Raw genomic sequence first — 24,690 nt, 5'->3', positions numbered from 1 at the left:
ATGAGGTGCTTACAACAGCCCTGCGGTGTAGCCCAGTGTCACCACCCCCATATTGCAGGACAGCAGTGTGGTTGGGACAGCAGCCTGCAAGAATGCAGTTTGGGCCTGGCTGTGCCAAGGCCGCCTTAGGTCGCGAGATGGAAGCCTAACTGAGTCCAGGATCGTGTTGCGATGGGGAATGTGTTATGAAAACTCAGTTTTCTCCGGAGGGCCATCGTGACGCCTGCCAGGTAAGTCGACCCCTCGGCATGAATTATTAAGCCTCGCTCACCGGCATGCCACACCAGCTGGACGTGGCCTGTGCTCAATTCAGTTGCTGGGTCATTATTCAGCATCCTCTTTCTTTGGTGTCCCTAGAGCGGCTTTCGTATGTTGAAAGTGTGATTCGAACTCAGAACGCGCAAGGCATTCTGCATGTGCTCAGAGGCACCCCCATACTATTTATGACCTTGTGTGTTTCAAGGCCTCAAATCCCGCTTTTGAATAAAAACTTCATCCCAAACATACACTTATATTCCAGCTTTTGTTCTCTTTCTCTTGCAAGAGAAGAAAAGCAGGGATGTTTGCAACCAGTTGGTTTTGGGTTCCATAAATAGTTGCTCTGTGTGTGCCTTCATTGCGTTGTATTTTTCATATGGAGTTTTGCAGTGTATAAGTAATATGTGCTAAAATAGCATTTGTTTTATGGGTTGACTATTAGCTATTGACCGTTTTCACTCACAGTTGAATCCTTTTGTCAACTCAAATTCAGTCCCAATAAGTTCAGTGGGGCTGAGTCCCAGGACACTAGAAGGATTACAGCTAGATACATATTTAATGTTTTTCATTATAGTATTTCATATCATTGGTTTAACTTCAATATATATGATTTTATAATTGTGGATGCTTGTATGACATTTAAGTTCTTGAATGTTTTTGTACTGGGCATTTTGAAATAGGATTTCTTATTTCTTTCAGTCACCCTGTTGGACATTTTATAGTTTTTTTTAACGTTTTCTAGTGCTTTGGACCATTTTGATGCTTTGCCTCTTTTTTTCTTATTTGCCTTCTCCGTGGTATGGAAACATCAAGTTTTTAAGAACGTCTTGTGCCTAATTTTCTAGTGTAGTGGGGAAACAGTTACTCTATGGCAATCAGCTACACTCTGCACATGTTCAGAGGTATTGTTATTATTATTTTTTCCATTTTTTTCCAGGGGCTTGGCATTAAAAAAATTTGTACCTCAAGCCCTGGTCCAAATTAAGCCCCTGTTTACGGCTTAAAGATCCAAAATATGTCCCTTTAGAGAAATATTTCTGCCCCCGCCTCCGTGGCAAATGTCCATACATCCCTCATTCCAACTGGAAACAGTGATTTTCTTCCAGGCCCTTAATTGAAGTACTGTCATGTAGTAGGCATGAATTATTCAATATTGCTAAATATTTCATACAGATCAGGTGACTTCATTAGCACACAAGTTGCTTTATCCTGTTAGATCAGGTTGATAATAAAACAGCCGAAAATCCACCCACACAACTCCCCTCAGTCTTCTTCCCAGAAAGGAAGAGGAGGTTTGACGCTTGGTCTTGGTTATCTAAGACTCTCCCAAATCTCCTCCTTTGGACCACTGGAGGAAATGATAGGCTGGTGGTCCTTTCTGCAAAGGAAGGAAAGAAAGAAAGGAATATAGGGCTGGGAAACTGAGTCACGAAAGGAGAACACAGACTAAACGTTTATACATTGTGTACCTGTTTTGTAAACTGCTGAGTGGATTAGATTTGAATACAATTAAATGCAAATTAATCAAGAAATCTGTGGGCTGCCCGTACCTAGGTGAGACGCACACCTAAGGCCTATTTTCTCACGCTGAGGAAGTGAAGAGACAGGGTTTGTACTGGAACCACAGCACACAAGGTTGAGGCACTGGGACTTTTTGGACTAGCAGGGACGCTGACGTTATCCAGTTGCTGAGGGGAAATGGATTTCCCCAGCAACCGCCCTTTGCTCCCTGTTGCAATGCAAAGTAGTTTGGGATGGGATGGGATGGGATGGGCTTGCATGCATGGGCCTCCATCCACTCATAGGGGCAAGGGGGGGCTCCTGCCCCCCCCTCCCCCTTGGATTCCGGTCATGGCATCATTTTGAAAGCAGCAAGAGGAGATTTTGCGCTGTGCCTGCCCCATCTATCTCTGTTTTTAGGGTCCTGGACAGGAGGTCAGAAATTTAAATGGGGGCGGGGGGGGCAGATGCCCTTGAGTTTAACCAGCACTGCGGGAGCACCTCCTCGTGAGGCAAAGTAGAAGGTAGCAGCACGGTCGGGTTCCAACATGCAAAAGCAACTCCATTTGTTTCGACTCTCCAGTTCCCTGTACCATAAGAACATCAGACGAGCCCTGAGGCTGGATCAAACCAAGAGTCCATCTCGTCCAGCACTCTGTTCGCACAGTGGCCAACCAGCTGTTAGCCAGGGACCCACAAAGCAGGACACGGTGCAACAGCACCCTCCCACCCATGTTCCCCTGCAGCTGGTGCACACAGGCTTACTGCATCGAGTACTGGAGATAGCACACAACCTTGGTCATGCATGTAAACGGGCTATAAGCGGACAACATGCAACTATCCATCAATCAATGGGGACCGTTGACCTGGAGAAAAGCATAAAAGTAGCCATAAAGCAGCATGATTAGGAAGAGGAGATTGAGGGGAGACATGAGAGCACTCTTCAAATACTTAAAAGGTTGTCACACAGAGGAGGGCCAGGATCTCTTCTCGATCCTCCCAGAGTGCAGGACACGGAATAACGGGCTCAAGTTAAAGGAAGCCAGATTCCGGCTGGACATCAGGAAAAACTTCCTGACTGTTAGAGCAGTACGACAATGGAATCAGTGACCTAGGGAGGTTGTGGACTCTCCCACACTCGAGGCCTTCAAGAGGCAGCTGGACAAGCATCTGTCAGTGATGCTTTGAGGTGGATTCCTGCATTGAGCAGGGGGTTGGTCTGGATGGCCTTACAGGCCCCTTCCAACTCTGCTATTCTATGATGCTATGAATGAAAGCTAGAAAAGAGGGAGAAAGAAAGAGAATGGAAAGGAAAGGAAAAGAAGGAAAGGGAAATGAAAGAAAGATAGAAAAGAGGAAGGAAGGAAGAAAGAGGAAAGGAAAGAGAAAGAAAGAAAGAAATGAAAGATAGAAAAGAGGAAGGAAGAAAAAGGAAAGAAATGAAAAAAAGAGAAAAGAGGAAGAAATAAAGAAAGAGGAAAGGAAAGAGAAAGAAAGAAATGAAAGAAAGACAGAAAAGAGGAAGAAAGAAATAAAGAAAGAGGAAAGGAAAGAGAAAGTAAGAAATGAAAGAAAGATAGAAAAGAGGAAGAAAGAAAACGGAAAGGAAAGAGAAGGAAAGAGAGAAAGACAGACAGACAGAAAAGAGGAAGTAAGAAAGTGAAAGAAACGAATGAAAGAAAGAAAAGAGGAAGGAAGAGAAAGAAATGAAAGAAGGGAAGATAGAAAAGAGGAAGGGGAAAAAGAAAGAAAAGAGAAAGGAAAAGGAAGGAAGGAAACAGGAAAGAGGGGAAAGAGAAGAAAGAGAAGAAAGAACGAGGAAAGGGATCCGGGCTGTTCCCTGGTGGGCGGAGGAGGCGCGCTCTGCACATGCTCCGGGGCCCCCCGGAGGCGCTGCGCCCCCTGCCGAGCAGGTCCCTCCCGGGGCGGCGCCTGGCAGGCGGAGCCGCTCCGCCTTGGTCGGGGGCGGCGATGGGCCGAGCTCCACCCCGGGAAGCGGCTCCTCCGGCCGGCCGGCCTGCCTGCCTGCCTGCCTGCCTGCCCGCCCGCTCGCCCGCCTGCCTGCTCGTGCGCTCCAGCCCCGGCTGCTGCTCGCCCGCGCCTGCTCGCCATGGCCATGCTCCTGGAGTACGAGTTCAAGACGCTGCCGGCCGACAAGCAGATCGAAACGGAGCCGTTCCTGGACGCTGTCACCATCCTGCCCCCCTTCTTCGGTGAGCGCGCCCCGGCGGATCGGGACCCCGGCAGGGCAGGGCAGGGATCTCCCCACCACCACCACCACCACCATCCTAAGCTTCCCGTCTCCGGAGCCTGGGCAGGTTTACTCGGGAGTAAGCGCTCGCCCGCCCCCCCCCGCGCGCTTAACCCGGAGTAGTTACTCCGCTTCCGCTTTAGCCTCGCCTCCCTTTTGGGACCGGTGGCGTAGGAACCGGGGGAGGGATCGGGGCAGCTCTATCTATAGATATAAAAAACTGTTTTTTACACAGCGCATAGTTAAGTTATGGAACTCACTACCACAAGATGCAGGGTTGGCCACCCATCTGGATGGCTTTAAAAGGGGGTTGGATGAATTCCTGGAGGAGGAGGCGATCGATCCATGGCTTCCAGCCCTGATGGTTACGTGCTATCTCCGGTATCCAAAGCAGTAAGCCTGTATACACTAGTTGCTGGGGAACATGGATGGGAGGGTGCTGTTGCACCGTGTCCTGCTTTGTGGGTCCCTGGTTGACAGCTGTTGGGCGCTGTGTGAACAGAGTGATGGACCAGACGGACCCTTGGTCTGATCCAGCATCAGGGCTCTTCTTTTGTTCTTAAAGCTCTGGATTGGTTGCATTGCAATCCCCATCATCCCCAGCTGGTGCGTGCATTTGGAGGGCACCAAGTTAGGGGACGCTGAATTCTGGTTAGTTCTTGGGCTGACGTGGCAAAGTTGATTTCATGGCCTTAGAATAAATTGTGTTAAGTGGAATTCCTACATAGCAGAATACCTCTGAATCCCAGGTGGTACAGGGGAGAACAGTTGCTTTTGTGTCCTGCTTGGGTGAACACGCAAGATGTAGCTGGTTGATCCAGCAAGGCAGTTTTGAAGCCCTCTTTAATTCGGGTTAGTCCCGGCCCAGAACAGGATGGGTCAGTGGACGCTGGTGGCTCTATATATCCGTGCTGGCTTTCAGTCAGAACCAGTCGGAATTCTAAAGTTCTGACCCTGGATAGCTCCATTAGAGTTTTGACTGGTTCTGGTTCTGGTTCCGACTGAAGCCTGGAATAGATTCACCGCCCCACTGACACCGGAGACACCGGGATGGATTGTTATTCTAGATGAATTTATCCGGGAATATCATATAGCTCTCTGTGTTGTGGCATCCTGATAATATCGGAGTCAGCTGGTCAGAGCAACGTTTTCTCTTTCTCTTCTTTCACAACAAGAAGAAAAGACCTGATTCTTTGGCCCATGGCATATTTGGGGCCTTTGACATGGCAAATTTAGGATGTGTGTGTGTGTCTTTTCCGTCTGTAAAAAGGAAATACTTAATTTGCACCAGTGAGGGCAAAGGCAATCATATCAAAGTCCTTTTGCGAATTGAAAGTGCTTTATGAAAATTTAGTTGCAGTGGTTAATAGCAAGAGATTTCATACCTTTTATGTGTGTGTGTGGGGAGGGTGCTATAATCCCAGGAGTGGGCAGAAAATAGATGGGGATCTATTAGTAGATGGGGATCTACTAGGTCATTCGCAACAAATCAGCAAGACTTTCCAATTCCCAATTGTTCAACAACAAAACAACTTTTACCACCTAAATAAGGTATGCTTTTGTAACGAAGAAAGCTTAGCATGACCAGGAGTGGATTTTTGTGTGAAAGGAGCTGGTTCAGGTGGGGTGTCACTGACAAATTCCTAGCCACAAAACATGCTCAGAGGCACCCTTTTCTTTTTAATTCTAAGTATCAGGCTTTTGCACCTGGCTCCGGTTGGTGGAATTGGGGACTCTAGTAACAAACAAGGTAGATTTGTGGCTTTGCTGACTCCTGGTTATCCCCTTACTGAAGTTGGGAAGTCTATAAAGAGGCTTCTGTCTCTGCAGCAGCAACGGTGAGGCGGGCGGAGAAGAGTTGAGCATAGTTTCTCACCTGGGTTACCTAATCGGCCCAGCCTAGCCTTACCCTCCAGGCCTGTGAGGCGAGAGCCCTCCCTGAGAAAGAAAGGTGCCGCTTTCCTTACGCACTTGATGTTTTTTGCTCTGTGTTTAATAACTGTAAGTTTCAGCTTCTCTCTCTCCTCCTGTTCCGAGACGAAAAGCATTTAGAAACGCAGGGATTAAATTCTGTTCGCAAAGCAGCGTGTGACTTAGGGCTCAGCTACATCAAGCAGGATATTCCACTGTGAAAGCAGTATGAAAGTGGTATATGAAAGGCAGGAGCCACACCACTGCTTTGTAGCGGTATAGAAGTGCACTGACAATGGTTGGGACCCATGACACATCTGCACCAAGCAGGATATAACACTATGAAAGTGGTATGAAAGTGGTATGTAAAAGGCAGGAGCCATACGACTGCTTTATAGCAGTATAGAAGTGCACTGACAACTGTTAGGGCCCATTGACAGATACCATATACTGCTTTCATACCACTATATCCTGATTGGTGTGGCTCCTGCTTTTTATATACCGCTTTCGTAGTGGAATATACTGAATCATAGAATCATAGAACAGCAGAGTTGGAAGGGGCCTACAAGGCCATCGAGTCCAACCCCCTGCTCAATGCAGGAATCCACCCTAAAGCATCCCTGACAGAGGGTTGTCCAGCTGCCTCTTGAAGGCCTCTGGTGTGGGAGAGACCACAACCTCCCTAGGTAACTGGTTCCATTGTCGTACTGCTCTAACAGTCAGGAAGTTTTTCCTGATGTCCAGCCAGAATCTGGCTTCCTTTAACTTGAGCCCGTTATTCCGTGTCCTGCACTCTGGGAGGATCGAGAAGAGATCCTGGCCCTCCTCTGTGGGACAACCTTTTAAGTCTTTGAAGAGTGATATCAGGTCTCCCCTCAATCTTCTCTTCTCCAGGCTAAACACGCCATGCTACTAATTGGCATAGATGAGCCCTTACTCTCCCAGGTGTGTGCATGCATGTGGGGTTGTGTGTGTGTGTGTGTGTATGAAGGCCATGTTCCTCAAAATTATGGAGAAGGTGTCCTGAACATGCTGCACGTATTCTGCGCCCAACGATTTAACCCAGCACAGTGCCTTCTAGGTGTGTTGGTCAGCAATTTCCGTCCTTTCCAGGAAGCATGGCCCACGATTGTCATCAGGACACGGAGAGTATAACCTCTCGCCTTGACCTCTTTTGCCTGCCTCCTGCGATTCCATGTACGGTGTGGCAAAGCTGCCTGGTCTTCTGCTGACCTTCAGGATCGTTCCCTTCAGGAGAAGGTGGCTGCAGTCCTGGCCTTTGATGAGCATTTGCCTCAAGGAAACCTCCATGGCAGGATCGTTGGGTAAACTGAGAATGTAAGCAAATGTTTGCCAACGGTGGAGCGGAGCCTTTGTGTCGCCCAGCTGCATTTCTTCCGACAGGCGATCAAAACGCGCCGTGTAAGAAACGAGATCGCCGGATTGTCAAAGGAGGAGGCTGCGTTCATAATGGATGTAACAGAAGCTCTTTGCTCTCCTGGGCACCTCTGGCTGATGAGGTTTAGGCCCTGTCGTCTCACTGTACCGGTCTCCACGTATCTCTGAAGCTGAGCCCTGCGTCTTTAAATTAATTCATTTTAATTAACTCCCTTAAAACTGAAGCTCTCGCGAGCCAAAGCAAGGGCTTGACCTGAGCAGAACTCACTCTCGGAATCCGTTTGTAATGTCAGGCCTAAGTACCGCATTTCTTCGATTATAAGACACCATAGATTGTAAGACGCACACTAATTTCAGTACCACCAACAGAAAAAAAGACGCACCCGCAATTCTAAGATGCACCCCATTTTTAGAGATGTTTATATGGGGGGAAAAGTGTGTCTTAGAATCGAAAAAAATAGGGTAATAATCAAGCTTCTCTGAACATGTGCAGAGTGTAGTTGCAGGTCCACTGAGTAATTACAGCTCATCTAGGATTTGGCCTGGCTCATCCCTTTCAGGAGATGGTTGAAAGAAAGAGCTTCCTTTGAATAGTGTCCATCTATGGCCATTGGACTGCAAGTCCCATAATCCTAGCCAGCATCTTGGTAGAAGGTTTTCTGTTCGTTTGTTTCACTAACAAGTTAGTATCTTGTATTTCCATGTTGGCTGTGGAGGAGAGGGCTTCATCTCCTCCATGGCCGGGCTGCTAACTCCTTTGCGGATTCGTTAAAATATATTTTTTCCAGGCTAGTAACTCTTTTGAGCTAATTTGCAAGGCTGTTGCCTCTAAGCCAAGTAGCAAGGAAGCAACAGATTGCAAAAAGTCGATGCCTTAGAGCAGAACCCTGCCTTGGACTGCTTAATTCTCGGGTGTGGAAGAGGATCTGTTCTTTCCTAATGGCCCAAAGATTTTGGGCAAGCCAACCTTTAAGAGGAATCCATAAACGCTCCACCATAACAGGGATTTATCTTTGTTTTCCATCTGCCCAACCATGGTGAAGTTTTCTCCTCTTTGCAGCTTTGTCAAAACTTGCAACGTTTCCCCAAGGGCTTGGTGGGTGGAGACTTAATTTGTTTGCATCAATCCATTGCTATTTTATCTTGTAACAAGCCGCTTTTTTTGAAACGTGTAGCTGGTTCTCTGTGACTTTGAATGGGTTTCTCCTGGTGACAGCCCTGTTTGTACAGTGGGGAAACGTTAACGGGGTTTAATCTGAAGCGGTGTGATTTATGGATCTAGTGCAGCCTTCCTCAACCTGGGGCGCTCCAGATGTGTTGGACTGCACCTCCCAGAATGCCCCAGCCAGCCGAGCTGGCTGGGGCATTCTGGGAGTTGTAGTCCAACACATCTGGAGCGCCCCAGGTTGAGGAAGGCTGATCTAGTGGTCTATAATGAATGGGGTGGGTGGGAGAGAGCTGTTGGTAGCATGCAAAGCTGTCCCAGAATCCCTGTTTCAAAAAATATACGTGGCTTTTTCAGAAACTTCAAGTGGTTCACGTGAAAACCATCCAACCTGCTAAAATGTGTGCGTAAGAATATTCAGCCCTCCAGCTGTGGCTTCCAGATGTGTTCCCTGGGAGTCCAACGCACCCAAAAGCCACGAGTTTGGGGAAGGTTGGCGTATATAAATTAATGTACAGCTATAACAAGCAAAAAGCCAAGGCCGCTTTCAACTGAAAGGCAACGGATCTAGCACAGATCTTGAGTTTGTTCTGACTCTATACTGTTAGCCTCACCCTTCCCGGTGCCTGTTTACACTTCCCTGTGCCTATTTGCATTCTCTTTCCCTCCTTATTGTTTACTACAACTTTATTAGATTGTAAGCCTATGCGGCAGGGTCTTGCTATTTACTGTGTAATCTGTACAGCACCATGTACATTGATGGTGCTATATAAATAAATAATAATAATAATAATAATAATACTGAAACCCCTGACTGGGAAACCTTGAGTATCCCAGAAACAGCTGACCCGGCTCTCTGTTCATTTCCTGCTGGAATTTCTAGCGCCATCGGGTCTAGCCATGGCGCTAGAAATTCCAGCAGGCTGCTCGCTGGGCTTGTCTCACCCACCCCAAACGGTGGGAAAAGTTGGATCATTAGGCAATGCCTAATGCCAAGCATTTCCCATTGGCTCGGTCTGTCCTCCTCCTCGGTGACTCCTTTTGCCACCCGGGGCAAGGGATTGAATTTCATCGCTTGGATGATTTAATTAGCAGCAGGTGAAATCCGTCCGGGATGTGGTTGAACCGGCTAGACGCAGCAGCCGGAAAGCGCACCGTTCAGGTTCAAACCCGTTTCTCCGAGGCGTTTGCCAATGGGGGGGGGGGGTTTCTGCCGATGGGATTTGGCAATGGCGAGGGATGCCACTTTGGTACAGAGACCCTGGTAGATGGCTCGTTCTTCCCAAGCAGCACCCAAGAAACTCCTGGAGGAGAAGGCCATCCATGGCTACTATTCTGATAGTTCTATGCCACCTCCAGTATCTGAGGCCGTAAGCCTGTGTACACCAGTTGCTGGGGAACATGGGCGGGAGGGTGCTGTTGCACTTGTGTCTTACTGTTGAGCCAGTGTGGACTAAATGGACCTCGGTCTGATGCAGCACAGCTCTTCCAAATGCACGGTTACAAGATGGGGGATACTTGGCTCAGCAATACTACAAACGAGAAGGATCTTGGAATTGTTGTAGATCACAAGCTGAATATGAGCCAACAGTGCGATATGGCTGCAAGAAAGGCAAATGCTATTTTGGGCTGCGTTAATAGAAGCATAGCTTCCAAATCGCGTGAGGTACTGGTTCCTCTCTATTCGGCCTTGGTTAGGCCTCATCTAGAGTATTGCGTCCAGTTCTGGGCTCCACAATTCAAGAAGGACGCAGACAAGCTGGAGCGTGTTCAGAGGAGGGCAACCAGGATGATCAGGGGGTCTGGAAACAAAGCCCTATGAAGAGAGACTGAAAGAACTGGGCATGTTTAGCCTGGAGAAGAGAAGATTCAGGGGAGACATGAGAGCACTCTTCAAATACTTGAAAGGTTGTCACACAGAGGAGGGCCAGGATCTCTTCTCGATCCTCCCAGAGTGCAGGACACGGAATAACGGGCTCAAGTTAAAGGAAGCCAGATTCCAGCTGGATATCAGGAAAAACTTCCTGACTGTTAGAGCAGTACGACAATGGAATCATTTACCTAGGGAGGTTGTGGGCTCTCCCGCACTAGAGACCTTCAAGAGGCAGCTGGGCAAGCATCTGTCAGGGATGCTTTAAGGTGGACTCCTGCATTGAGCAGGGGGTTGGACTCGATGGCCTTAGAGGCCCCTTCCAACTCTGTTATTCTATGATTCTTAGGTTTTTAACTGATGCCCACCTACTTGGACTGGGATCCTCCAGGCAAGGGAATTACTTTGAAGAAAATTTGCTTAGGAGGGCATTGCGGCAGCTGGTGGCTCTGTACATGGCACACTTGTTGGGATGGCATCGGGCGGGCTGCCCTTCTGGGGGCCCATCACCGGATCCCCGTCACCCTAGTTGGCTCCGTTGGACGTGTGAAGGCTATCCAAGGCGGGACCAGAGCTCAATGGTAGAGCCGTGGCTTTGCATGCTGAAAAGGTCCCGGGTTCAACCCCCAGCATCATCTCCAACACAAAAGATTGGGGAGCAGGGAACGGCCTCAGACCCTGGAGACATGCTGCCAGTCAGGGTAGACGATATTGGGCTGGGAGAGGAACACCCCGACCAGGCATCTAACTATCCATATCTTTGCCTTCGTTTGGACTTTTAACCAGTTAACAAAGTTTTGGTCCGTTGACTGGCTGAATGATGATGCAGGATTATTATTATTATTATTATTTTTTAAAAAAGCATTGTTTACGAGAAGAATGAGAAAGTTATTTTAACCATCAGCCGATTTCCCGCTTACTGTAACGACAGAAACAAATAAGTTGCATTATTGTGAAACAATCAAATGAACTTCCTCTTTTTAAAATGGCAGTTATGGTTTTGGGATTGTACATTTCATGGAACTTTCTGCATTTCAGTTCCTTCTAACTTCATCGTTTACAGTCCAACCCCCACCCCTCCAACCCAGTGTGTGTGTGTGTGTGTATAACATACATACATACATACATACATACATACATGGAGTGCTGTGCTCCCCGGTGCCTCTTCATCTCTACACTGGGACAACTTTAATTTGCAAGCCCGAATCGATATCGGAGTTACGACGGTTCAGGGATTCTGACACAAAACTCTCAAAGCAGCTCACAGAGCTGCACCAAGACCTGGTTAAAGGAAGCCAGTTCATATTAGCTTCATTTATCCTTTGAATTATATTGTTCGCCTTCAAGGTGCTGCAAGACTCTTGATTTTGCTACCACAGACTAGCAGAAGGACGACCCCTCTGGAAATGATTTCATTATGACCTTTTGTGGTACGTAGGTTGGAGGCGTCAAGGGTCGGCGTGCCTGGGCGCCTGCTGAGGGCTCAATGCCCAGGGTGGGCCCACTGCCAAGAGCTCCCTGGAGTTGTTCCTCCTGGCCTGGGCCAGGCTGGTGGTGAGAAGGGCTAGTAGATGCCTTCACCGACTTGTTCATTGCTCTCTGGCCATCACACACACAAGAGGGAGCGATACTGAGAAAGTAGAGGAAGAGGAAGAGCAGAGAGAAGACGGACTTGCTGAGGGAGGGATCCCATGGAGGGTGTCCAAGAGCCATAATAATAATAATAATAATAATAATAATAATAATAATAATAATAATAATTTTTATTTCTTACCCGCCTCTCTGATTGGATCAAGACTGGGAACAACAAGCATAAAATACACAAAATACTGATTAAAAACATAGCATACACTGTTAAAAACATCCTAAAAGCATCCTAAAATTCCACTGGGTAGGCCTGCCGGAAGAGATCAGTCTTGATAGCTTTCTTGAATGCTAAAAGTCTGTCAAGCTGACGAGTCTTCTCCCGCAGGCCGTTCCACAGTCTGGGAGCAGCAGAAGAGAAGGTCCTCTGGGTAATGTCAGCCTTGTTTTTGTTGGCTGGAGTAGATTCTTCCCAGAGGACCTGAGTGTGCGGGGCGGATTGTACAGGAGAAGGCGATCCCACAGGTAGCCTGGACCCAAACCAGGTAGGGCTTTAAAGGTGATAGGAAAGGAAAGGAAAGGAACCTCTCGTGCAAGCACTGAGTCATTACTGACTCTTGGAGGGACGCCAGCTTTCGCTGACGTTTTCTTGGCAGGCCTTATAGCGGGGTGGTTCGCCGTTGCCTTCCCCGGCCATTATTCCCTTTCCCCCAGCTAACTGGGTACTCATTTTACCGACCTCGGGAGGATGGAAGGCTGAGTTGACCCAAGCCGGCTGCCTGAAACCAGCTTCCGCTGGGATCGAACTCAGGCCGTGGGGAGAGTTTCGGCTGCAGAAACTGCTGCTTTACCACTCTGCGCGACACGAGGTGATAACCAACACTTTATACTTCACTTGGAAACTAATTGGCAGCCAGTGAAGAGATTTTCAAACTGGTGTGATATGGTCACGCCTAGGTGTACCAGTGACCAGCCATATTATGAACTAGTTGAAGTTGCCAGACTAGGCACAAAGGTAGCCCTATGTAGAGTGCATTGCAGAAGTCGAGCCTCGAAGTTACCAGTGCGTGCACGACCGTCTTTAGGTCTTCTAACTCTAGGAAGGGGCACACACAAAAAATTGGCGAGTTAAACTCCGTTGCAGCACAGTCCCCGGCACGTCTACTCCGAGGAGACCCTCCTGGAGTTCAGTGGGGCCCGACCGGCGTGCCGCGTTTCTTTGCCTCTGCCGCTCTCTCATCCGGTCCCCCGGATCCCTGCCACCGTTGGTCCCAAAGCTGGGCTGCTTGTTAGCTTTTCCATGGCAGAATGTGCAGTGTTGCCGGAGATGGGTGACCTTTGAACGTGACTGGTGGGGTGTCCTTTCCCCAAGCGCACAGAAAAACGAGCTGCATGAGAGAGACAGAGAGACAACACACTGGCTGGTTTTGGCTCGCTCTCGCTCCCATGAAGTGCGGCATGGCATTTCTTGGTGCCCGGTTGTCCCAGTGTGGGTGCGGCTGATGCATACACACCAAATGTAAAACCTGCCTTGCTCACTGGAAGTAGGCGGAGACCTCTTCTATCCATGCACTAGGAACAGAAGAGGATGAGGCGGATGAGTTCTCAAGCGGTCCAAGGACCTGCGTCATTGGCAGATGGGAGTGTACGACCTCTCCTTTGCCTCTGAGGAGACACCAGCTCCATCCACCTCTCCCTCAACTGTTTCTTTCAAGCAACCGGAACTCAACTTTAAGAATTGGTGGCTGAGTCTACTTTATTCCTCTTCCCTCCTCCTCCCCTTCTCCTTTTGTGCTGTGTCTTTTAGATTGTTAGCCTGGGGGCAGAGAGGTGTCTTGTTTGTTACTGATCTTCTGTAAGCTGAGCACAGGTAGAAATGTGTTAAATAATAAAAGAATAATCATTTCAGACATTGGGCAGGAAGAATCACATTTTTGAACGCTCCCATACATTTTTTTTTAATTGCAATTGGAGAACTAGCACAGCAGGGGACTGGGTGAGACAGAAAGGCCTTTCTCTGACGTCAGATTTGTTTTCTTGCAGGGAGTTCCGTATATGCAGACCTCTAAATCTCACAAAAAAGCAAAGCTAGCTGTGTTGACCATAAGAAAAATTCTAAAATCCATGTTGCTGATATACCTTGATGGGGCCAATGAAAAGAATAACTAGTGTGAATTTGCAGACAATGTGACTTCCTCATCTAGTCACTGTTCCCCGTCACCCTGCCACCTGCCTTTTAAACATCTTGCCTGAAGAAGAGATCTGGGGATCTCAAAAGCTTGCACAGTTTTTGGGTGATCTTTGCTTGGTCTAATTACATTAAATGTATAACAGTTCTATATAGTCAATGCTTTCTGGGTTAGGGTTACGAAGATGAAAAGCCTTAAAAACACAATGTTGTAACACAATATAAAAACTATGTATCTATCTACAATCAACAATAAGATATCCCAGGATGTAGTAAAGGTATTGCAGCAACACGGATTTTGGAATTCTGTGGAGGAGAATCCAGAAACAGCGCCCTTCCCCCTCCACTTTCCGCCTGAAGTGGTACAGTCTGCGCGAGCACCTCGGGACTCTACCACCTCATTCTGCTGTGTGTGTGTGTGCGAAGGCTAGGCCCAGCCAGTGTGCTTGTTGCTTAACTTTTGGGTAGCCCCAGTGCATGCTGGGGACGGTGAGGTAGCCAGTAAGCCAATCTAGAGACAGGGATTGGGTGTCTTTGTGGGGACTTACGGTAAACTGGCTTCAACAGGAAAAACAGGAAAGTTTGGTTTGCCTGGGACGGCATCAAAGAGCAATAGGCCCGGAGGCAGGGGGGGGGGGGTGCTAGGAAGTTACAAGGCGTGTCTCCCCATCCAGGCCTTCTTGGGATTCCTGGCTGGCAAAGAGGAGAGATTGAGGGCCTGTGGCTCAGCCGTAGAGCCACTGCTTTACACACACAAGGTCACAAGTTCGATCCTCGGTAGGGCTGGGAAAGCTCCTGCCTGAAACCCCGGAGAGCTTCTGCTGCCAGTCCGTGTCGACAGTACTGGGCCCGATGGACCAAAGGGTCTGACTCGGTCTCAGGCGGCTTCTTGTAAAGCGTGCTCTTACGATGTTCCCATTTTACAGGTGCAGGGACTGAGACTCAGGTGCTGTGACTCCACGGCAAAGACAGGACGGAGGTTTGAGGCCTTTCTCTCCACCGGAAGGTGCTCTGGCATGGTTGGTTGGGGCAGTTTGCTAAGCCGCCCCAAACCCAATTGTCCACCAGGCTTTGCCCAGTTTGCTGGTCTGTTCTTGCATGTAGGGTGTGGACGGAGCACCCCATTTTCATGTGTTACAGAGCAAAGTCCAGCAGGCTTCAAGCTTGTGCAATTTACACATACATCATACACACCATTTTGCTAGAATCTCAGAAGTTTGGCTGCATTAATAGAAGTATCGCTTCCAAATCACGTGAGGTCCTAGTTCCTCTCTATTCGGCCCTGGTTAGGCCTCATCTAGAGTATTGCGTCCAGTTTTGGGCTCCACAATTCAAGAAGGATGCAGACAAGCTGGAGCGTGTTCAGAAGAGGGCAACCAGGATGATCAGGGGTCTGGAAACAAAGCCCTATGAAGAGAGACTGAAAGAACTGGGCATGTTTAGCCTGGAGAAGAGAAGATTGAGGGGAGACAGGATAGCACTCTTTCAAATACTTGAAAGGTTGTCACACAGAGGAGGGCCAGGATCTCTTCTTGAGATCGTGCAGGTTTTCCGTCCTTGCGTTGCATCGAGAGACGTCCCTCTCTTGACTGATTCTATCACGCCAGTGAACGTTCACGGCAGACAAAAGATACGCTTGTTCTGTTCCAGCATTCACAATATCGGCTATTATGTCAGGAAATGTATTGTAAAAGCTTTCTTGCCCCCACCCCCAAACTATAGTCCGATCAACTGTACAAAGCCTGCTTTGAGAGCCAAGTGGCGTCCTGTGGCTATGTTTATAAGTCGTTCGCTCAGCATTCAGTGCAACGTTTTCCACGAGGATCTTGCTCAAGACGACACATGAAGCATTTTGAGCTAAACGTTATGGCTTAGCGTGTCATGTGAACCATTCCTAACCATGGTGGCTATCTACCCATGGTTTCAACATACTGCAAAAGGGCTAGCGGCTTAACCGTGGCTTAGCGTGTTGTCCGAACAAGCCCAGTGTGCCGTTGAGCTGTAAAGAAGTCATGGAGTGGACGGAGACTGTAGAATTCCTTGCAACTGGGAATTTGTCGACATGAGCGACTCAAAAGCCTTTCCTGTTCAGGTTGACATTTCATGAGCGGAGTTAAGCGTGTGTGTTGTGTATGTTTAATAATAATAATAATAATAATAATAATAATAATAATAATAATAATAATAATAATAATAATAATATAAATTTTATCTTCCTGATCTTATTGTCCTGTGTTTGTAACTTTATAACATTTGTAACTTACCCTTCTTCCATGAGTAGGATTAAGTTAGGTCAACATGGGGTGTTTCCTATCACACTATCCTCAGAACATCCCTGTCGTGAATGATAGGGTGAGGGAATCTGATTTGCCCAACGTCACCCAGTGGGATCTTCCTGCCACAGGACCGTGCTGGTTGGGAATGATGGGGATTGTAGTCCAGTGCATCTGGAAGGGCCAGATAGGGAAGGATGCCTTATCTCATGCCCCAGACAGTACAGAGGGGACAAGCAATTGTGAACTGCCCAGAGAACCTCGGCTATTGGATAGTATAAAAATGTAATAAATAAATAAACAAACAAATATCAGCCCCAGGAAATGGCTGCCCAGCCTGTCCTGGGAAGCCTTCACCCAGGAGAATCCATCACCAACCCTCTGGGTCATTGGTTCTGTCCTAATGTTCAGAGGAGGGCAACCAGGATGATCAGGGGTCTGGAAACAAAGCCTAATGAGGAGACTGAAAGAACTGGGCAGGTTTAGCCTGGAGAAGAGAAGATTGAGGGGAGACATGAGAGCACTCTTCAAAGACTTAAAAGGTTGTCACACAGAGGAGGGCCAGGGTCTCTTCTCGATCATCCCAGAGTGCAGAACATGGAATAACGGGCTCAAGTTACAGGAAGTCAGATTCCAGCTGGACAGCAGGAAAAACTTCCTGACTGTTAGAGCAGTACGACATTGGAATCAGTTACGTAGGGAGGTTGTGAGCTCTCCCACACTAGAGGCCTTCAAGAGGCAGCTGGACAGATATCTGTCAGGAATGCTTTAAGGTGGATTCCTGCATTGAGCAGGGGGTTGGACTTGATGGCCTTGTAGGCTCCTTCCAACTCTACTATTCTATGATTCTAATGTTCAGCCGAAAGCTACTCTTCTGGACTCGAAGCTGACTCCTGGGCATGCTCTCCCCTGTGGAATCTGAGAGGTGGAAATGGTGGCCAGTTTTAAGCGCCTCTGGAAAACGCCTCTTGATCGCGCGGCTTTTCCCTGACCCAGGAAGGGGCTCTGAGGCTGCTCTGCTTTACTGTTTGTGGAGAAGAGGCTGATGCTAGGGAAAGTGGAAGGCAAAAGGAAGAGGGGCCGACCAAGGGCAAGAGGGAGGGATGATATTCTGGAGGTGACAGACTTGACCTTGGGGGAGCTGGGGGTGGCGACAGCCGACAGAAAGCTCTGGCGTGGGCTGGTCCATGAAGTCACGAAGAGTCGGAAGCAACTGAACGAATAAACAACAAATCTTTCCCGTTACGTATTTTTTTTAGCTTGTTTTCATCTTTCCCTGTTGCATTTTGTTGTGAAACGCTTAGGGATTGTAGCAGATTAAGCGGTGTAAAAGTACGATCGTAAATAAATAGAATTAGATCTAGTCCTTTGGGGGGGCGGGCATCAGAGACCAAGTGTTTGGCCTCTTCTGCTTGACCCCCTTCAGGGGCGGAAGAGGGGTGTCATATGCGTCCCCCAGCTGAACATGTGCAGGCAGGCAGCCCTGGGGTGACTTTGATATGGACGCAGTCCGGTTCTTCCCGGCCTGCTTTGAAGCAGGAGGGCAAAGCCTAGCTCTTGGTGCTGGTAAGTAACCCGCAATCCCTCCTCTTCCTCCTAGATTGCTTGGGCAACCCACTTGTGTACGCTCCGGTCAAAGCCGATCTAGTTGGGAACATAAAGGTAAGGGAGATCTTGATTTTTTTTGCGAGAGGACAGCCCGGCAGAGTTGGGAATACTGAGTTGGGAGCAGAGAAAAGAGTCAGTTCCTGGCATCTCCGGCTAAAAGCATCCAGTAACAAATTACGGGAAAGGCCCTTTGTCTACCTGAGGCTTGAGATAACGAAAGATAAAAGATGATGGTGATTGTTACTAGTGTAAAAGCACATGTCACCCTGGGTGGTAATAGCCCTGCTCCTGTCTCACTTTTTGTTTTTTTACTCTCCGTCCCCTCATGAACAATGCAAACGGGGCTCATGCATAGTGCTGCACTGATTGGCTGAGCAGGGCTGTTCATCATCCCGCTGGTGAAGGGGCTGCCCTGCCTGTTTTTCCGGAGAAAATGTTTGTGAAAGCTCGAGCTTTGAAATTTCAAAATTTTCTGCACATCTATGACGCTCGAGCTTCAGTTTAAAACAAAAATGAGCAAAACCGCTCCGGGAGATCTCAAGTAATAACCCTTACACTGACGTATTCTTATTTATTATTACTAGCTGTACCTGGCGTAACATACGCCGTTGTAGCATATCAGCCTTGGGCCGCCCGCCCAGCTCGCATGAGATTAGGCCAGGGCCTGAGCTCGCAGCAGGCGAGCGGCCGGCCACCAAGGGCCCCGGACGTGCCTCGCTCATGCTCCGGACCCCTCCCTGGGGTTGTATTACCTTGGAAAGCCCGGAGGAGTCAGGCGATGGCTTAGCAACCTGTATCAGCTGACATTACATGTTGTTACTGTTGCTTAGCAACCTGTATCAGCTGAAGCCTGTACGGAAACATACCTAAGCGTTTTATATAGAGAGATCACTGTTATATTTTTGTGAACGTTCAAGTTATAGCAGCAAAAACCTTCTTCTGCGGCCCTGCGCACCAAAATAAGAGTTAGACGCGGAAAGGAAAGGGTGATGAAACCGGCTGTGATTCTTTTTATTTATTTACGATGTTTATAATACCGCTCCCCATTCAGAATTTTGGAGCGCCGTACAAGATAAAATAGAATAAAAACAACAAAAACATAGCAATTAAAATGGATTTTTTAAAAAAGGGAGAATGGGAGTCGTCCGTCCCCCCACCATGCCCCGACGGTCTTTGTCAACTGTTCCCAGGCTCTTCCTGTGTCCGATTTAGGCTGAGCTTTGGCTTGTTCCGATTTCAGAAAATACGAGCTGTTTATAATACGAATCCGACCAAGTTCAAAACGCTGCAGAACATCTTGGAAGGGGAGAAGGAGATGTACGGCTCCACCTGGCCCAAGGTCGGGGCGACGTTGGCGCTCATGTGGCTGAAGAGGTGAGACGCCGTCTGGAAGCTGCCGTTGTTTTTTGCAGGGTGGGTGGGTGGGTGAGTGGGCAGGGTGAGGTTAATGGACTCCTCTGTGATGCAGGATTGCTCAGCGGCTGATACGGTACTGGGTTAAAAAAGGGTGAAGTGAGCTAGACGGGATGGGAGGTGGGAAGCATGTCTTGTTTGCCCCCTGTGGATGGAATAACCGAACCCCACGTCGCCCTCCTTTTCCTTCTCCTGCACTTGAACTGCTGGGTCTCCTGACACAGGGAGAGGTCTGGATGATCATTGAATCATAGAACAGTAGAGTTGGAAGGGGCCCACAAGGCCATCGAGTCCAACCCCCTGCTCAATGCAGGAATCCACCCTAAAGCATCCCTGACAGATGGTTGTCCAGCTGCCTCTTGAAGGCCTCTAGTGTGGGAGAGCCCACAACCTCCCAGGGTCACTGGTTCCATTGTCGTACTGCTCTAACAGTCAGGAAGTTTTTCCTGATGTCCAGCCGGAATCTGGCTTCCTGTAACTTGAGCCTGTTATTCCGTGTCCTTCACTCTGGGATGATGGAGAAGAGACCCTGGCCCTCCTCTGTGGGACAACCTCTTAGGTATTTGAAGAGTGCTATCATTGCCTTGTCCTTCCCCTTCCTCGAGGACTTTTTCCTATTCAGAACATGCCCCCAAACGGCCCGTGTATCAAGAAGCAGTGTAACTGTTAGACTTCAAGAAGACGTCTAACCGTTTAGCGCCCATCGCAATGTATCTATCACCTGTAAAAAAAAAAAAACTAAAAAAAAAAGACAAAAGAATCTTGTGGCACCTTAAAAGACCAAGAGATGGACTCCCGCATTGAGCAGGGGGTTGGACTCGATGGCCTTACAGGCCCCTTCCGACTCTACTATTCTATGATTCTGTGAGTCAGGCACAAGCTCTCCTAAGGAAATGTCGCCCTCAAATTGGCAGATCCACGTGCACGAGGGCCAGAGATGCAAACTGTATTGTCAGTGGGAATTGAAAGGTGACAAGTACAGACAGTGAAAATTCCCTTAACAGTTTGTAAACCGCCCAGAGAGCTTCGGCTTTTTTTGTTGTTTATTCGTTCAGTCGCTTCCGACTCTTCGTGACTTCATAGACCAGTCCACGCCAGAGCCTTTTGTCGGCCGTCGCCACCCCCAGCTCCCCCAAGGTCAAGTCTGTCTCCTCCAGAATCTCATCCCTCCATCTTGCCCTTGGTCGGCCCCTCTTCCTTTTGCCTTCCACTTTCCCTAGCATCAGCCTCTTCTCCAGGGTATCCTGTCTTCTCATTAGGTGGCCAAAGTACTTCCGTTTTGCCTTCAATGCCATTCCCTCAAGTGAGCAGTCTGGCTTTATTTCCTGGAATATGGACCGGTTTGATCTTCTTGCGGTCCAAGGCACTCTCAGAATTTTCCTCCAACACCACAATTCAAAAGCATCTATCTTCCTTCTCTCAGCCTTCCTTATGCTCCAGCTCTCGCAGCCATAGGTTACTACGGGGAATGCGGTATATAAATGCAATAAATAAATAAATAAATAAATAGCCACTCACAAAATGTTACTGGGTGATAACGTGGACATTATCGGCATGGTGACCTGTACTGCTCCTAAGAAAGGGATGTGCCTGCCAGACCTGGCCAGCAGGTCTGGCCACTTTCTGCCACCACTTCTGTCCTCTTTCCAATCCTTCAGCAATTCCACAGCCTTGATAAGAACAAGTCCGCCGGGCCCTCACAAATGTTGGTTTCCGCCCCTCCCTTCCCTTTCTCTCTCTTCCACCCCCCCCCCCCACCCCACACGCAGGGGCCTGAAGTTCATCCAGGTTTTGATGCAGAGCCTTTGCGATGGCGATCGGGACGAGGAGAACCCCAACCTCATCCGGGTCAACGCCACCAAAGCCTACGAGTTGGCGCTGAGGAAGTACCACGGCTGGATGCTGCAGAGGCTTTTCTTGGTGAGGGTCAAGCGGATTCAGAGGGGTTTGGGACTACACCTCCTGGCAGTCCTGACCATTGGCCATGCTGGTGGGGGTGATGGGAGCTGAAGTCCATGACATCTGGAGGATACCAGCTTGAGGACCGCTGCTGGGTCTCTACGCCTTTGAGATGCCCATTAGCAGGGCATCGTGGCTGTATCTGTTCCTTATCTGGAATAACACGTGTGCTCTTTGGGGTGGGGGTGTGGATGGAGGAGCTTATAACACAGCCTTCCTCAACCTGGGGCGCTCCAGATGTGTTGGACTACAACTCCCAGAATGCCCCAGCCAGCTGGCTGGGGCATTCTGGGAGATGCAGTCCAACACATCTGGAGCGCCCCAGGTTGAGGAAGGCTGTTCTAACACTACCAGTTCAAAGGCCATCTGGCTATTAATTACGGTCGATTCTCCCTAGGAATATGCTGACATTCATTATCAGAACGTACACCTCTGTGGCAGGGAGTTGTTGTTTTAATTCTTTTATCCTGTACAGTGCCATATGCATTGATGGAATAATAATAATAAATAATAATAATAATAATAATAATAATAATAATACATGGGTAACAGGAGAATTTAACATTTGATTTGATTTGATTTATTACATTTATAGACCGCCCCATAGCCGAAGCTCTCTGGGCAGTTTACAAAAGTTAAAAACAGTGAACATTCAAAAGTATACAAAATTTAAAACCATCAAAAACATAAACAGTATAAAAACAACGGTATCCATTTAAAAAACAACAGTTCTGGGGTCCGTTAAAAAACAAACTTAGCGTTGTTAAATGCTGTTAAATGCCTGGGAGAAGAGAAAAGTCTTGATCTGGCGCCGAAAAGATAACAATGTTGGCGCCAGGCGAGCCTCGTTGGGGAGATCATTCCATAATTAGGGGGCCACCACTGAAAAGGCCCTCTCCCTTGTTGCCATCCTCCGAGCTTCCCTTGGAGTAGGCACTCGGAGGAGGACCTTAGATGTTGAGCGCAGTGTAAGGGTAGGTTCATGTTGGGAGGGGCGTTGCATCAGGTATTGTGATCCCAAGCCATGTAAGGCTTTATAGGTTAAAACCAGCACCTTGAATTGGGCTCGGAAATGTATAGGCAGCCAATGCAAGCGGGCCAGAATCAGTGTTATATGTTCAAACCTCCTTGTTCCAGTTATCAATTTGGCTGCTGCATTTTGCACAAGCTACAGCTTCCAAACCGTCTTCAAAGGCTGCCCCACATAGAGGGCATTGCAGTAATCTAATTTGGAGATTACCAGAGTATGGACAACTGAAGCTAGGTTATCCCTGTCCAGATAGGGGCGTAGCTGGGCCACCAACTGAAGTTGGTAGAAAGCACTCCGTGCCACCGAGGCCACCTGAGCTTCAAGTGACAAAGATGGTTCTAGGAGAACCCCCAAGCTACGAACTTGTTCCTTCACGGGGAGTACAACCCCATCCAGAACAGGTTGAAGACCCACCATGTAACAGGAGGATGTAAAATTCAGGCCGGAATGGACTATATGGACAGACACAGTACAGCTGCCAAAATAATTCATCAATAATTGGCCATAAAATTCAGCTACATCAAACAACCTCACCATTCTGTACATACTTACCCAAAACGATCTTGGAAAACGCAGATCATAAAATATACTGGGACAGAACAATTCATAGACAAAAAAAGAGAAAAACACACATACCTTATTGACATAGCAATACCGAATGACAAAATGTTGTAGAAGAGGAAAAGAGAGAAATATACACCACTGGCTATGGAAGTTAAAGAACTATGGCAACAGGAAAAGGTCAGAGTTAGTCACTTCCGTCAGCAGCATCACATTAAAAAACTATACAGAAAATCTTCAGAAACTGGGCCTACCAAAATACCTCCTCACTGACATCCAGAAAGCAGTCGTACTTAAACGTGCTCAAATGCCAGGAAATTCCTGAATCGGTAAAAGGCAGCATGGCTTGGCAAAGCCCGTCATGTCCATCTCGAAAGACCACCACGAGCGAGAAAAGAGAAATAATAATAATAATAATAATAATAATAATAATAATAATAATAATAATGCATTCTCTTATGGTTTATTTCCTGTAAAGCTGTGGGAAAAGGAATGGTACCACTTTTTCTGCACGCTTCACGATTTGACCCTGCGTGGGCACATCCATAAAACCAGTTTAACTGGGTGAAACGAGAGTCAGGGAGGAAAAAACAAGAGGATTCTGGTAGTTTTAAAGTGAAGTACCATGATCCGAACGTGAGAAACGAGTACAAAACCAGAGAGCAGGTGTTTTTATTCCAGGCCTGTTTAATCCATCCTAAGAAGACTTCTAACGTGTGTTTTTCTTCAACCAGGGGTCTTTGTACGTTCTCCCGTACCGATCGGATCTCTTTAAAGCCCTCGAAAAAGGCAAAGTGGTGAAAGAGGAGGAGACGCTGGAAAAAATCCACCAGTTCCTACAGAAAGCGACTCCCATCCTGGATGCAATTTTTGAAATGTACACAAAAATGAACGCTGAACTCGACTACAAGGCTTGACGGGGAAAAGCCTCGAGGAGGCACTCCTATCTTCCTTCAACAAAAAAAGTTCCTAAACCCTGTCCTAATCCCTGTCCGTGGCTGAGTCTGAATCTTCTTGATGGAGGAATGTTTCCAACCCAAACCGAAGCAATAATGACCATCTCTGGGATGTCCCTTGAAGCGTTTGTCCTGTCTACTCAAGAGCTGGAACTTTAAAACTGTTTCATAATCTTTATCTAGAGAATTTATTTAAAACCGGTCTCAGGCGTCTGACAACGCTTATCTAACTGGTACTATATTATATTTCTTGTAAGGATGTATCTTCCTCTAACTTCTGTATATTTGCATTGCCTGTATAGTTAGATGCGTAACAGGTACGTTGGGTTGCTATGATGTGCAATAGGTACGGCAGGTTGCACTTTGGAGTGTTTATTGCTGTCGGGCGCGTGTCAGCAGATCTTTCTCTGTAACAAATGCCAGCAGAGTGAGTGTGTGTGTGTGCGTGTGCGCGCGTGTTTTGCACAAAAACCAGCCTGCCCTTGCCTGAGTGACATTTTTTAACCTCGTGGGGGTCAAAATATCTTTCTCCCCTTTTCACAGCTGTTTCTTTCAGGGATAACTAGCCTCCGGCTGAGAACTACCTGCAATATTTAACCTCTTGTTGCTTTGCGATGTTGGTTTGCGAGGTACAAGAACCATTTTAGGCCTTAAGTTGGCCGCTGCAACTCCAAGCCTTATTTTTTAGAGTAGCAACGGAGAAAACCAAAAACTGAAATAAAACCCAATGAGGAGAAATGCGTGGCTGCGTCCTGGAATTTATTT

General features: G+C 47.8%; 1 protein-coding gene across 1 annotated transcript; it reads left to right on the top strand.

Moving 5' to 3' along the window:
- The first annotated feature begins 3,776 nt into the window (after window positions 1–3,776).
- Window positions 3,777–23,891, top strand: GLTP (glycolipid transfer protein). The gene is made up of 5 exons (XM_063143777.1): window positions 3,777–3,971; window positions 17,999–18,060; window positions 19,247–19,380; window positions 21,189–21,339; window positions 23,704–23,891. The coding sequence occupies exons 1-5, from the start codon at window positions 3,869–3,871 to the stop codon at window positions 23,884–23,886; spliced, it is 633 nt and encodes a 210-aa protein (XP_062999847.1). The 5' UTR covers window positions 3,777–3,868; the 3' UTR covers window positions 23,887–23,891.
- Window positions 23,892–24,690: the final 799 nt, after the last annotated feature.

This window comes from Elgaria multicarinata, chromosome 18 (genome assembly GCF_023053635.1).
Source record: "Elgaria multicarinata webbii isolate HBS135686 ecotype San Diego chromosome 18, rElgMul1.1.pri, whole genome shotgun sequence".
Lineage (NCBI taxonomy): Eukaryota > Metazoa > Chordata > Lepidosauria > Squamata > Anguidae > Elgaria > Elgaria multicarinata.
Note: the sequence above shows the minus strand (reverse complement) of the source record. Positions and strands in the feature narration are given on the sequence as shown.